This window comes from Calliphora vicina, chromosome 2, assembly GCF_958450345.1.
Source record: "Calliphora vicina chromosome 2, idCalVici1.1, whole genome shotgun sequence".
In the NCBI taxonomy this organism is placed as follows: Eukaryota; Metazoa; Arthropoda; class Insecta; order Diptera; family Calliphoridae; genus Calliphora; species Calliphora vicina.
Genome location: NC_088781.1, coordinates 57,415,519 through 57,429,702, shown reverse-complemented (window position 1 = coordinate 57,429,702; position 14,184 = coordinate 57,415,519). Strand labels below are relative to the sequence as shown.

The 14,184-nt window shown below is 32.3% G+C and overlaps 3 protein-coding genes across 3 annotated transcripts; 2 read left to right on the top strand and 1 right to left on the bottom strand.

The window, feature by feature from the left end:
• The first annotated feature begins 107 nt into the window (after positions 1–107).
• MFS18 (major facilitator superfamily transporter 18) lies at positions 108–2,778 on the top strand. Its single transcript, XM_065501798.1, has 5 exons — positions 108–530; positions 598–769; positions 1,282–1,497; positions 1,574–2,183; positions 2,250–2,778. Exons 1-5 carry the CDS (start codon positions 457–459, stop codon positions 2,495–2,497), a joined length of 1,320 nt encoding a protein of 439 aa, XP_065357870.1. The 5' UTR covers positions 108–456; the 3' UTR covers positions 2,498–2,778.
• On the bottom strand, positions 2,669–4,862 carry Elp3 (elongator complex protein 3). The gene is made up of 6 exons (XM_065501797.1): positions 4,721–4,862; positions 4,423–4,664; positions 3,716–4,363; positions 3,445–3,662; positions 3,021–3,384; positions 2,669–2,956 (listed from the first exon to the last, which is right to left on the bottom strand). The coding sequence occupies exons 1-6, from the start codon at positions 4,740–4,742 to the stop codon at positions 2,798–2,800; spliced, it is 1,653 nt and encodes a 550-aa protein (XP_065357869.1). The 5' UTR covers positions 4,743–4,862; the 3' UTR covers positions 2,669–2,797.
• A 2,708-nt stretch (positions 4,863–7,570) lies between these two features.
• morgue (modifier of rpr and grim, ubiquitously expressed) lies at positions 7,571–9,765 on the top strand. The gene is made up of 4 exons (XM_065501308.1): positions 7,571–7,827; positions 7,895–8,862; positions 8,927–9,098; positions 9,159–9,765. Exons 1-4 carry the CDS (start codon positions 7,660–7,662, stop codon positions 9,273–9,275), a joined length of 1,425 nt encoding a protein of 474 aa, XP_065357380.1. The 5' UTR covers positions 7,571–7,659; the 3' UTR covers positions 9,276–9,765.
• The last annotated feature ends 4,419 nt before the right edge of the window (positions 9,766–14,184 follow it).

The window sequence follows — 14,184 nt, the reverse complement described above, 5'->3', positions numbered from 1 at the left end:
TTCCTACACAACTAGAAATGTCAGAAATTGCAAACTAAACAAAAACATCTGTCCAAACAGCTGGCTTACGAAAAATCCACATAAAGAAGAATAAAAATAAAATCAACAAATTACAAACAAATCGTGGCAGTTTGTTAGAAAAAACTTTTCATTTTTAATTTATCAAGACTTAAATTTAGAAAAAATAAAAAAAATCTTGAATAACTTGACCTAAATACAGTTTAGCATATATTACAATATAAAGATACTATATAAACATTGAACTGGTTTTAATAAATTTGATTTTTGCGTTCCAATAAAAATAATCCTCTATGCTTGGGTATTTATGTAGATAAACATGATTTATATTTTAAGCTGACGACGTGTATCCGAGAGTGTAATTTGTACATGTATTAGGACTCTGGTTAGTTTACATTTGTAAGTACGTTTACATCAACCAACTTCACAAATATTAAAATGAGTATGGATGAAAAATTGAAGTACTCTTTGTTAAGAAATGAATTAGTCGATAATCAATCTATATGGAGCCGGTATGTTTTATATTAATTGTGCAACTCCTTATATTATATTAATACTATGGTTATTTGTATGCTTTAGTCAAGAGAAGCGAGTATGGTTTATTACACTAATCACAGGCACTTGCATGTTGTATTCAACTCGCACAACGATGCCTTTATTGGTACCAGCAGTTGCAGCAGAAATGAAATGGAGTAAAACGGATTCCGGTACGGTGTTGAGCTCATTTTTTTGGGGCTATACCCTAACACAGGTGAGTAATAATTTGAAATTGTGATATCCAATAATAATTTCAGTAAGATTTTTACATATCGATGGCTTAATATAGAGAGGTCGTATCTCGTTATTTTACAAAATCGTGTTTTTACATATTCTGGTAGACAAAAGTCAAAGAGACCTCCCTTAAAAAATTCAGTTTCCTATGTTGACGAATGACAGATTTGCAGTAATTATAAAAAAGCCCTAACTCATTTAAAGTTCAATGTATATTTTTTGGTTTATATTAAAACTAACTACTTTTCTAAAAATATGTTTTGATATAGGTATTACAAATTTTAATTTTTTTTCAATTTCTGATATTATTGAGTTTTTTCCTTCTCCTGTAAAGTAACTAAAAGTTGAGATACGACCTTTCTATATTAAGCCATCGATATTATAAAAAAACAACACGCATATCTGTACGGTTTTAAATATCTCAAAATCACTATGAGGGCTATTATAATTAATGAGAATATTTTGAAAAATTTTAATATTTTTTGTTTCTAGGTTGTGGGTGGTTATTTTAGTGATCGTTTTGGTGGTCAAAGAGTGATTTTATTTGCTGCCATTGGTTGGTCAATCATAACATTCCTGATGCCAAACATTATTTGGTGGGCACCAAATGCAAAAAACTATGCCATTCCTTTCATTGTTACCATAAGAATAATCAATGGAGCTTTTCAGGGAGTTCATTTTCCTAGTATGATTAGTTTAACAAGTCAAGTAAGTAGTACATCATAAACAAAAAACGGAATAATATTTATAAATGTTTTTTTAATATGATTTATTTACTTCTTAGAATCTCTGCTCAAATGAACGCACAAGTTTTTTCGGACTTTTAACGTCTGGTTCTGCCATGGGTACATTGCTAACAGGCATATTGGGATCTTTTGTGCTGGACTATTTTGGATGGTCATATGTTTTTCGCGTTATTGGATTTATGGGCATAGCTTGGGCATTAATACTACGCTATTATGCCATGGCGGGTGAACGCAATCGTATAATCAATGTATCTTTGCCCTCCCGTTTGTGTGTGAACAAATCCAGTGTTGACGCAGTGCCGTGGCTAAAGTATTTTAGTAAATTATCATTTTGGGCTTGTGTTTTAACACATGCCTGTGAAATGAACTGCTTTTTCGTATTATTATCTTGGTTACCCACCTATTTCCATGATGGTTTTCCACACGCCAAAGGATGGGTAGTAAATATGATACCTTGGTTGGCATTACCGCCCAGTACATTTTTTGCCAAATATCTTACCGGTAGATTATTGGCCAGAGAATGGTCTACATCGGCTGTGCGCAAGCTGATACAAAGTTGCTGCTTCTTAGCACAAAATCTAGCATTATTTATAATGAGTAGAACCTCAGATTTTCATACAGCTTTAGTATGTATGACTATAATTATAGGTAAGATTCCATTTTATTTATTTTTTCTTTTTATTTCTATTTATTCTTACATTTTGATAATTTTAGGTGGGACTGGTTTCCACAATAATGCAGTGACAGTTAATCCTCAGGATTTGGCACCTTCACATTCTGGCAGTGTTTTCGGTTTAATGAATACGGTTGGCGCCATACCAGGATTTTTGGGTGTTTACTTGGCTGGCCACATATTGGAAGTAACTCAAAGTTGGCCTATGGTTTTTAGCGCAGCGGCCGGTATCAATCTCATAGGCTGGATAATATTCATAGTCTTTGGTTCGGCTGAGGCTATAGTGTGATTTTATGTTAGACCAAATTTTTGTTTGTAATTTTCAGCACAACATGTTAAGAAGATATTCATGTGTATAGTATTTATATTATTAGGTTTGTCATTTTAACTAAGTCTACTATCTATGAATTCTTGTACTGCTACCTTCTTTTACTTTACTTTAAAGCTCTCGATACCATAATTAATAATATTGTATTACGTTTAATTTTACTTCAACTTTAGTAATTAAAGACAAAAAAGGAAATCACCTTTTAGTTAAAATAATAATAATAAAAAATAACTACAAATCAATATAGCTGATAAATTTTTCTTAAACAATTTTCTTCGACATGTAAGGACCATCTAATTCATAACCCATTTTGCGATAATAATTTCTGGTACCCACGCCAGAAATAACCGCCAATTTTGTGCTACCATGTTCTTCTCTTGCAATTCTTTCAGCTTCTTCCATGAGCAACATGCCAAAGCCCTGAAAATTATGTTTATTATAACAATATAAGTGATTACGTTTGTTTCATTAGTATGTTACTTACTTGATGTTGGAATTTAGTAGGATCTCTAGCATTAACTGGCACCACTGAGCCATATACATGCAATTCTCTTACAATTGAACATTGTCCCTCTTTAAGTTCGGGTCTAAATGTTTCTGGAGAACATTTGCGCAAACGCAAAAGTCCTACCAAAATGTCTTGAGCCGGATCTTCATATGAGAGGAACGTTTCCCAGCCACCATTAGCGACATAATCACGACGTATCAATTCAATTTCATAAGGTCGTACTTTATTATGTATTTCCTGAATGCCAACTTCCCGTGTGCGTACATCACGACATTCGGTACCCAAATCTTTCATACGTGCCAGAGCCAATTCACGCAAGTTTCCATGTTCAACACCAGAACTATAAATAAGCCCAGGTTAATAATACACTCACTGAACAAAAAAAACAATCAAAACTTACCTAACGAGTGGCATAGGTATATCACGTTGAACACGGTATACACGAGTCCATGGTGGTACTAAGGCCAATATTTTGGCCACCAAATCAACCAACATAGAAGGAGGATACGACTTGTAACGACCAGTTTTCCATAATTCATACAAGCCGGTTCCTCGTATAACCAAAGTGGGGTAAATTTTCAAACCATCCGTACGAAAAGCTGGATTCTCAAAATATTCCTAAATTATATAAATTAGTACTGTATGATCCTACATAAGAAATATGTACTCACAATAAATTGTTCAATATCTCGTTCAAAGTCAACATTTGGTAGATCAGGCATCATGTGCGTAACTATTTTGTAGCCAGCATCTTTGCCCAAATGAAAACTCTCACAAACAGCTTTCACAGTATGACCTCTGTTCGTATCCCTGGCCACATCTTCGTACACAGATTGTACCCCAATTTCTAAACGGGTGCAACCATACGACAACATATCGGATATATGACGTTTTAGACAATAATCCGGTCTAGTTTCAATAGTTATGCCAATACATTTGGTTCGAGACTTTTCCGAATACCTTACAGCTTCGGCGACATTAGCACTGGTGTGACCAGATAAGGCGTCATGCAAATTGCGTATGAAATAGTCACGATATTCTTCGGGCAAACACATAAAGGTACCACCCATAACAATAAACTCTACCTTATCCACAGAATGTCCCAACTGTTTGAGTTGCTCTACACGATGGCGTGTCTGGAGAAATGGATTATAACGAGCTCTTATAGCTCGCATAGATGTCGGTTCATATCCCGTATACGATTGTGTGGAATATTCAAAATCACTATCTGGACCACCGGGACAATACACACAAATATTACCGGTCATATTGATGTGGGGGCAACGATGAGGTTTGCACATTACAGCTACTACAGCAATCTGTATAATTAAATTTAGTTATAAAAATTATTTAAAAATATTTTTATTTGTTTACTTACACCACTAGCTGTTCTTATGGGTTTAGCTCTTAATTTAGGCAATAGTATCTTCTTCGCATCCTGCGGAACTGCCGCAATGATATCCACCAACCTGGGTGTACTTTCCAAGCCATATTTGGATGATATTCTCGATTTCATGCGATTCAAATTTACATCTTTCTTTTCTTGGTGAGCTTGTAAAAGTTCTTGTATTATTTCACCAATAACAATGACCTGTCGCTCTTCGCGGCTTAAGCCGACAGCTATAAAAATACGAATTATTAAGTAACTTTTGGAAAATATTTTTAGCAAAACTTACCAAGTTTCTTTTTTTGCTTCATTTTTTATGAAATGTTGGTGTTTATCGCAATTTTTAAATATATATTTTTATAATTTTTCGTAATTTCTGTCACACGTGTGAGTAATTGGAAAAAATATTTGTTTTGTTTTGTCTGTGCTTAATGAACTGATAGTTTCAAACTGACTAATATATGGGCATTTCCACATAAATGTTCATCGTGATCGAAAATAAATATCAAACCGAATTCATATTTCTTGGTTCATATTTTTTGGTAATTTCACTATTATATATTTATTACAGCGTCAAACAAAATGAAATTAAATAATAGTGATTTAATGAAGTGATTAAATTCATGGTTTGGCGCATGGTGCATTTATTTAATAAAAATTATTATAATAAAATCATGGCGAATTAAAATGTTTTTATTTATAATAACAAATGTAAACATTAACAAAGTTCGACAGAACGTCTACCAGGGGTGCCCACAAGTTCCTTATGGAAGAGCAAACATTTTTAAAATATCATACGATAAACAAAATCTACATTGAAGATCGCAGTCAAAGTAAATTAATAAAGTAGACTCAGTAGAACAGCTGACTACTTTTTTTATTCAGTCTGAACTGTCAATTCACTTGTGGTTGTTGTGGCTAAAAATACAACAAGCCCAAAAGCAAAAACAACAACAGGCAACTTTGACAGCTCAGACCTTAAACCAAAAACAAAATTGCTTGTTGTTTTTGTAAATGTTGTATTTGTTGTAGTACTGTCGCTACTTTATTAATTTACTTTGATCGCAGTCGTCATTGTTTACCAGCAAACCATACGAAAGTGGTGTTGCCAAGGCGTATTTAACAAGGTGACAGCAGTGGCGAATTGAAATAAATACAGGCGAATTCACTTATTTTTTATATATAGAGTTTGACATACGGACGTACGGGTGAATATTTTTTATATATGCAGTTTGATATTTGTACGAGCTATTTCTATAATCAGCTGTGCTGCCGATGGCACCTTATTAAATGCACCTTGGGTGTTGCCTTGCACAAGGCGAATTCATATAAGGTGTTCTCATTAGCCCAGCTGATCATCAGCTGTTTCATCCAAACTGTCAAAATTTATGTTTGATTTGGTGCGCGCCATATATATGTGTGTGTTTGTATTTGTGTGTTTTTAATGCGTCCACTTTTTTCTGTTTTATATTCAATTTCTTCCGTTTCTCCACTCGTTTGAACTCATCATCGAACATTTTAACATCCTTCACATGAAATGAAGCAATAAAAATATATATTACACCAGTTTTTTGTTAAATTCCACTTTAATATTGAATTCGCCTTACTTGTGTTTTTTGACAGATTGGGTAAAAAGCAAAAACAAAATGTATGTTGTTTTTGTATTGTTGTATTTGTTGTAGGGATGAGTACACCTTATATGAATTCGCCTTGGCCTTGCACATGCGTGTATTCACTGAAGAACGACAAAAAAATAATAAGACAAAGTTGTTTGTGTATTTTGTATTGCTAGTGCTGAATGCTCTAGTCCAAGGCGTATTTAACAAGGGACAGCAGTGGCGAATTGAAATAAATACAGTCGAATTCACTTATTTTTGATATATAGAGTTTGAAATACGGACGTACGGGCGAATATTTTTTATATATGTAGTTTGACATTTGTGCGTGCTATTTCTATAATCAGCTGTGCTGTCGATGGCACCTTATTAAATGCACCTTGCTCTAGTCAGTATATAAAACACACATCCCAGGGCACCAAGGTTGCCAATTTAGCCATTTTCCGGCTAGATCTAGCAATTTTATTTTCATTTAGCCATAAAAAAATGGCTAGATTTAATCTAGCCGGAAGATTTAGCCATTTTATTTTGTCCTAGCCTTTTTTATTTTAAACTTTTCTTGAAGTTTTTTTAAAAAATATACTATTATTTTTAATCAAATGACAAAGAAATAGTCTTTTTTAAAAAAAAATCTTACGTAGTGAATTTGATGAGAACAGGCTGCGTAATTGTTTCCAACGCAAACACATCAGTCATATTCAAAAATCAATTTTGCATTTATTTAATGGATCCGATTTTGTTTATAAGTGCCCAGAAATTTGTTTAATTTACCAAAAAGGAACCAATTTATATTGATATTACAATTTTTAATCTGCTAAGAAATGTAATATTTTATATACATACTAGTAAAGGCGATCTCACTAAATAAAAATACAATATTTATGAATTTGTATTCAGTCATTTTGGGTTTTAGCCATTTCTAGCCATTTTTAATTCTAAATCTAGCCATTTTCTGAGCTGAAGAGTTGGCAACCTTGCAGGGCACACTTAGAAAGGTGGTTTCATCACTACAAAAATACAAAAACAACAGGTACTTTGTTTTTGTTAAAAAGTAGGTGAACTGTCAAAGTTGCCTGTTGTTTTTTCAGCTGTTTCATCGCAGCCACCTTTCTAAGTGTGCCCTGATCGGGAGCTACACGGAAACCAAGGCGTATTTAACAAGGAGACAGCAGTGGCAAATTGAAATAAATACAGGCGAATTCACTAAATTTTTTTAATACTGATATATCAAATGTGAGTCCGTAGAAGATCTGGAGAATTCTTAAATAAATTTCAAAAAATCCATGCCAGATTTATGGAATATTTTAATTAAGTTAGAATCGTCATAAGGTTATAATAACTCTGTTACGTTATTACAAATTGGTTAATTTTTACTAAATTTTCACGAAATGAAAATGTTTACATTTATACATATGGTAGCACACTTTTTGCATTGCCAACTATTATTATTTTCAAGAAATATGTGTTTTCGAAACACCCAATTAATCAGCTGATGGCATATAAACAAAAAAAGAAAAAAAAAACTGCAGAAGAAAATTGTTGACATTCGATTTTATTGAAAAATCTGTAAATTTGTAAAAAAAAAGATAATTACAATTCGTTTTAATAGTTTATGAATAATATAAATATGGCATCTTGTATGTCAGAAAAACAATTACAACAAAATAATAATGAAACCATGAATACAAGTGATGACGATGATGGCCTGAAGGATTCAGAATTAGAGGAAGATACTGACAAGACGCAATTTCAACAGGCAGAAGAAAACTTTAATTTTCCGGTATACATTTTCAATAAAAACTATTTTTAAATATGATTTATAAGTTACTGTTATATATATATTATAGAATAGTAGCACATGCTGGGTTTGCAATGGTTACTATGGTCCCAATTTCGGAGAGCCTTTGTGCGGCACTTGTCATGCTTTCTTATACAATACTGAGCCGGCCGAAGAGCTGGAAACAACTATATCTGATGATGAAGATTCTGGCAATGATGAGCCACCATTTAAAGATAAAACTGAGGAAAATGATGATGACGATGAGCCGGAAGACGAAGTAGATGAGGTTGAAGAAGATAGAGATGTCAATGATGAGGACGTAGAAGATGTTGTAGATGATGTGGAGTTGGAAGTGGACAATGATATGATAGAGGTACTACTTGTCGAGGATGGAGTAAATTTGGAAAATGATAACGGCGAAAGGCTATTGCCGCCGGCTTTACCACTAGAAAGACCTAGACCTTCTGCACCACGTTCCTTACCACAACTTATGGAAATTTTGAGTGAAGCTCGTGCCAATGCTTCCGAAATGGCTATCGGCTCTGTATCACTGGCCATAAGACCCAATAATATATTATCGTTGCCAGTCGAGATTATGGTTATCATCTTTTCCTATTTAGATGATATGTCTATGTGGAAAGCAAGCGAAGTATGTAAACAATGGCAAAACATAATTGCTCAAAATACATCCCAACAAATGTGGCGCAAATATTTCAAGGAACGTTGGCCTCTCTTCCAAACTTTGGTTGATGTCCAAGATTGGATGAAACTTTATGGTTCGTTGATGTCTTCTTGTTTTTGTCGTACTTGTCTTTTGCAGATGGCTTTAAAAACGCCACCCCGCGGTAGACAAAATGCCATACGTGCAAGTTTCCTACGCAATGACTGTCGTTTGTTGAATAGTTATGCTACTGAAGGCATAGAGGCTATACCCTTGGATAAGCAGAATACATACTTGCAGGCCAGTATTTTGGGGCCACCTGGTAGTCCTTATGAAGGTGGTAAATTTTTCATATTCATTTTCTTTCCAGAGAGGTAAAATTTTGTGAATGTAAACGGCGTATATTGTTTCTTTTATAAAAATTTTCTAAACTTTTAGTTATCCCATGATACCACCAACTGTTCGTTTTTTAACAAAGATTTTGCATCCAAACGTTTCCCGGCATGGTGATGTAGGTATTGATATATTCCAACATAACTGGTCATTGGCTTTAAATGTTTCCAAGGTTTTACTGTCTGTACAAAGTTTATTAACTGATCCTTATACAGAGGTATTTTAATGTAAACTATTTTCTGAATTTCGAATAATTTTATTATTGTTTGAGTTATAGGTCTGCATGGAACCAGATTTAGGCTATATGTATGAACACAATCGTCCACGCTTTGAGTCGTTGGCTAGATCTTGGACTTGGAAGTATGCTATGTTTGAGCTAATACCTCCCCGTTAATTTCAAAGCGGTTTCCATTCTTCAAAACTTTTTCAAATAAATTTTGAATTGTCCTTTTTTCTTGTTTGTTTATACTCTTATATATTGTTTTTTATTCCTTAAGCTTTTTAAATGTTTCATTTTATTACTTTTTTAATTTGATAATTTCGAAAATGGATTCCTTTTAAAATTGTTCTTTTAAATGAAAATTAAAATATTTATGCAATAAGTTACTATTATTTTAGTATGTATTATATCTTATACGATTATATTTTGTATATGTTAAGTTTTCTTTTCTCTTAATTTTAAGCTGTGCCATTTCTTTCATTTGGAATTTCATTATTTCTTTAGTTTTTTCCAAAATTCATTTTGTTCGAATAAAACAATCATATTATAAACATTTACATTAATTAGTATTAAACTAAATAAACATAAACTAAATACTTCAACATTTTTGCACAATAACACAATAATATCTCAAATATATTGAATAACTCTAAAAATATATAAATATTTGGTGTTTATTTTTTTTTTTTTTTGAAAAAAAGTGAATAGAAAAAATCAGCTTTAATTTTTATGAAATTTTGTAGAGTTTGACCGAAACTGGACAGAACCGAAAGTCATTATTCCGCCTTATCCTTAAAAAATATTTTTTTTTACTTTTTTGCAAAATCAAACATTTTTATGGTGCAAATTTCATCCCGATCGGAAGACATCAGTTTTAAAAGTTTGATCACTTCACATGAAATCCCTCACATATATGTATGTATAAGGTTTTCCCATGTATAAAAATGTTAACATTTACTTAACATTGTTGAAAAATCACTGGAACAACTGTAGTAACAGGTACTTTTAATATCGTTGTTTTACGTATTTCAACATACTGTTAAATGTCGTTCTTTTATATTATTCAACATACACTGGTAACGTTTTTAAAAAACCACTAGTAATAAACAGTTACTGCCTATTTTTAGGTGCATAATTTTATTTATCTCCAACACAGTGTATAAAATAAAATGTTAAGTACCATATCAGTTAATTCTCTTAAAATTGTGTTGCATTTCGATGGCTTAATTTCTTTGTCGTATCTCAACTTTTAATTACTTTACAGGAGAAGGAAAAAACTCAATAATATCAGAAAGTGAAATTGAAAAAAACAACTAAAAATTTGTTTTATATCAAAAAATATTTTTAGAAAAGTAGTTTGCTTTAATATAAACCAAAAAATAAGCATTCCATTTTAAATGAGTTAGAGGTTTTTCATTCAAACGATTTTTTAAATGAGTTAGGGCTTTTTTATAATTCCTGTAAATCTGTTATTCGTCAACATAGGAAAATGAATTCTTTAAGGGAGGTCTATTTGAGTTTTGTCTACAAGAATATGTAAAAAACTCGATTTTGAAAAAAACGAGATACGACCTTTCTATATTAAGCCATCGATTTGCTTAATTCTGTTATTGTCCTATTTTTTAAAAAAAAACGTTTTTAAATCAGCAAAAATTAGTTTTTGGTTAAAATACGAGCAGATTTAAGAATGAAAATAATACATAATGTATTCTTAACATAATTGGCACTGATTTATAAATCACGTTCACTGAGAACGACGTTTTCAAAAATCACGGGATCGCTCATTTCTACTTTACAGTATAATTTCAGAGTACCTAGAACTAATTTGTGCCAAATTTTATCATGATCGCCGCATAATCAACATATTGTTAGGTTCCATGGGTAGCCACTCTTCAAGCAGCTCACTTGGGTCCATTCAAAACTGATCCCGTTGTGATAAAGCTAAACATATTGTTACGTTTTAACCTTTTCAAAACGTTGGTTTTAAATAAACCGCATACTTTTGATTGCAAATAAAAGCCGTTTAGTAGTTTGGAAATTGTAACAACTCTTTAATTATTTAAAATGTAAAACAACAGAATTAAATAGTCACACAATGTTTTTTATACACGTTTATAAATTCGCGAAATACAGACACACTTTATAATATACACGAATTCACTTAAAAAACACGGCACTCAGTTGATGTTTATTCGAATAGCGTCTGTGATAAACTCACTAACAGTTTGCTATTACATCACTGCTATTTGAAAGCATTAGCTACTTTTAAATCAGCTGTTAAAATCGTTATATTTGAATTCAAGTTCAATTTCGTAACAATATTTACGATTGCTCAAACAGTATTTCGGGGGACATTGTATGGGGCTAGGTGAAATCATGGACTTATATTGCCCATTTTCAATACCAAACAAACCTTATCAATAGAGAGTATTTCAGCCAGCTAAGCTCCTTTCGTGATTTTAACAGTCAGACGGACAATGAAAAACTAGTAGTTTTCTTAGCTTTATTCGCTTTTTGATTGAAAAACTACTAAATGTTCTTTAGTTTTTCCATAGAAATCAAAAACTACTTTCAGCTGGTTTCTTATGTAAACTTACCCCGTCTATACCTGATAAATTTTTATCATGATGAACTTCAAAGTGTCAAGATAAAAAATTATTATTATTTTATAATGATAAACTTCAAAATGGTTGTCTAAAGAAAAAATTATCAGGTATAGTCTCCATTTATTAGTATTATTGCTTCGTTATGATAAAATTGTTAGTGCTTTTTCTTACCCCCTGTCTATACTTCATAAATATTTATCATGACAATTAATGACATTTGTTGTCAAGGCATAGTTGTCTTAGCAAAAGCACTAACAATTTTGTCATAACGAAGCAATAATACTAATAAATGGAGACTATACCTGATAATGTTTTATCTTGACCACCATTTTGACGTTTATCATGATACAAATTTATCAAGTATAGACAGGTGGTTAGACAACTTTGTCTTGACAACAAATGTCATTTGTTGTTGACAGGGGGTTAGGTATAGTCTCCATTTATTATTATTATTATTGCTTCGTTATGACAAAATTGTTAGTGCTTTTGCTCAGACAACTTTTTCTTGACAACAAATGTCATTAATTGTCATGATAAATATGTATCAAGTATAGACAGGGGCTTAATAAAAACCACTAAAACATAACATGCAACTCTGTCTTTTCACAACATTAGCTTGTATATATGACAAGCAAACCTTATTAGAATTCATCGTAGATTACGATTTTGATAACCGCTTGGTCGAGAAAAAAATTTTCCCACTCTAATATACATATTGATCGCGATCCAGTATTGCGATATTTAATGAACGTGTAACATGCGGTATTGATGGATCACACTTCTTAATATCAACTCGAATCAAACAGAATTAAATAGTCACTCAATGTTTTTTTATACACGTTTGTAAATTCGCAGAAATACAGACACAATTTATAATGTACACGAATTTACTTGAAAAACACAACACACTTTAAGGCACTCAGTTGATGTTTATTCGAAAAGCGTCTCTGATAAACTCACTAACGACTGCAACCTCTGCCACTATTTATAACACTGCATTACCATCTAGAAAGCTCTATTTCTACAATGTTCTTTAACTGAATATTCGAATTCGAATATACGGTCGCAGCAAACAGCGTTGCCAACTTACGATCAATGGTCAACTGAAATCTTTTATTTGATGTTAACAATGCCCACAGATATGTTACAGTTTGCTATTACAGCACTGTTTGAAAGCATTAAGCTACTTTTAAATCAGCCATTAAAATCGTTATATTTGAATTCAAGTACAATTTCGTAACAATATATTACACACTTTAAAAATACACTTTGTAATGTACAACTATACATTGGTTGATGTTACTTCTAACAGCTTATATCATAAACAAAACACCGACTGCAACCGCTGTCACTATTTATACACAGCGCCATTTTCCTTCCAGTAGCTTCATTAAAGTTCCATTTCTACAATCATCAACTCAAAGCTTTTGACCCTTTAGCGACTCAGTATTTTCTTGGATAGCCCTTTATTACAGCATTGAACCAATTAAATATTCAGTAGTATTATTTGAAATATGTTGTCATTCCCTTATAACCGAATCTGATAAAGTTTCAATCGTGGTAGAGTAAGTTCGGGTAATGTGGTATACCTATTTTTTATTTGACTATAATTTTTAAAATCTTAATTCGATTAACAGTTCTCAGCTGGTGTTATACTACAAGTGTTTGGTTTACATCCATGAAAGTAAAAAAGTCTTTTAAGTTCAAGTTTTAGAGAAATTTGGGAAAAAGAGAAAAAGCCCATAAACATTCTTGAAATCTCCCGCTGCCCATTTTCATACTTCACATTTCTTTGGCATATTATTGGCTTGAAATTCTTTAGCTATACCACATTAGCCGACCACGTGGTTTATTGAAATTATTATAAAATTAAACATATACACTAAATATGCTATATTGTTAGATATGCTCTTCAATAGCAAAATATTCCCATTTGACTTTAAAATTAAATTAATGAAGTTTAAAACTCGTGATTTTAGAAAAAAAATTATTTTTACAGATCACAAAAAAAGTCTACCACAAGATAATGCTGATTTTTTACAACTGACTATTTCTATGACCAGGAAAAATAAAGTACATTCACTCAATGTTAATTTTCTGATATCATAAAACTCTTAAGCTACTCCTATGCTCTTAGTTTTAGAGAAAAGCAGCTATACCACATTACCCGCCTATACCACATTACCCGAACTTACTCTATAATTTTGAGTCCGTATTTTGCGATACAATGCGAACGAGATCTGGCGATTGGGCAGGTCACTTAAAAACATGTACCTCATTGGATTGTAACCACTCGGTCACAGCCTTAGAAGTGTGTTAGGGGTTATTGTCGTGCTGGAATATCCAAACTAGGGCATATATTCCATATCGTATGGATACTTGCTTTGGAGTAGTTTTACGAGGCCTTCCTCCCAAATGCTGAGTTTTTATACGAAATTTTTGAAACTGCTGATTTATTAATTGACAATTTATCACTG

Coding starts and splice junctions, on each gene's coding strand:
- MFS18 (XM_065501798.1), top strand. CDS start 457: ATGAGTATGGATGAAAAATTGAAGTACTCTTTGTTAAGAAATGAATTA. Junction 770..1,281: donor GGGGCTATACCCTAACACAG/GTGAGTAATAAT, acceptor TTTTGTTTCTAG/GTTGTGGGTGGTTATTTTAG. Junction 1,498..1,573: donor TGATTAGTTTAACAAGTCAA/GTAAGTAGTACA, acceptor TTTACTTCTTAG/AATCTCTGCTCAAATGAACG.
- Elp3 (XM_065501797.1), bottom strand. CDS start 4,742: ATGAAGCAAAAAAAGAAACTTG. Junction 4,364..4,422: donor CCATAAGAACAGCTAGTGGT/GTAAGTAAACAA, acceptor TTAATTATACAG/ATTGCTGTAGTAGCTGTAAT. Junction 3,385..3,444: donor ATACCTATGCCACTCGTTAG/GTAAGTTTTGAT, acceptor GCTTATTTATAG/TTCTGGTGTTGAACATGGAA.
- morgue (XM_065501308.1), top strand. CDS start 7,660: ATGAATAATATAAATATGGCATCTTGTATGTCAGAAAAACAATTACAA. Junction 7,828..7,894: donor AAGAAAACTTTAATTTTCCG/GTATACATTTTC, acceptor TATATATTATAG/AATAGTAGCACATGCTGGGT. Junction 8,863..8,926: donor TTCATTTTCTTTCCAGAGAG/GTAAAATTTTGT, acceptor CTAAACTTTTAG/TTATCCCATGATACCACCAA.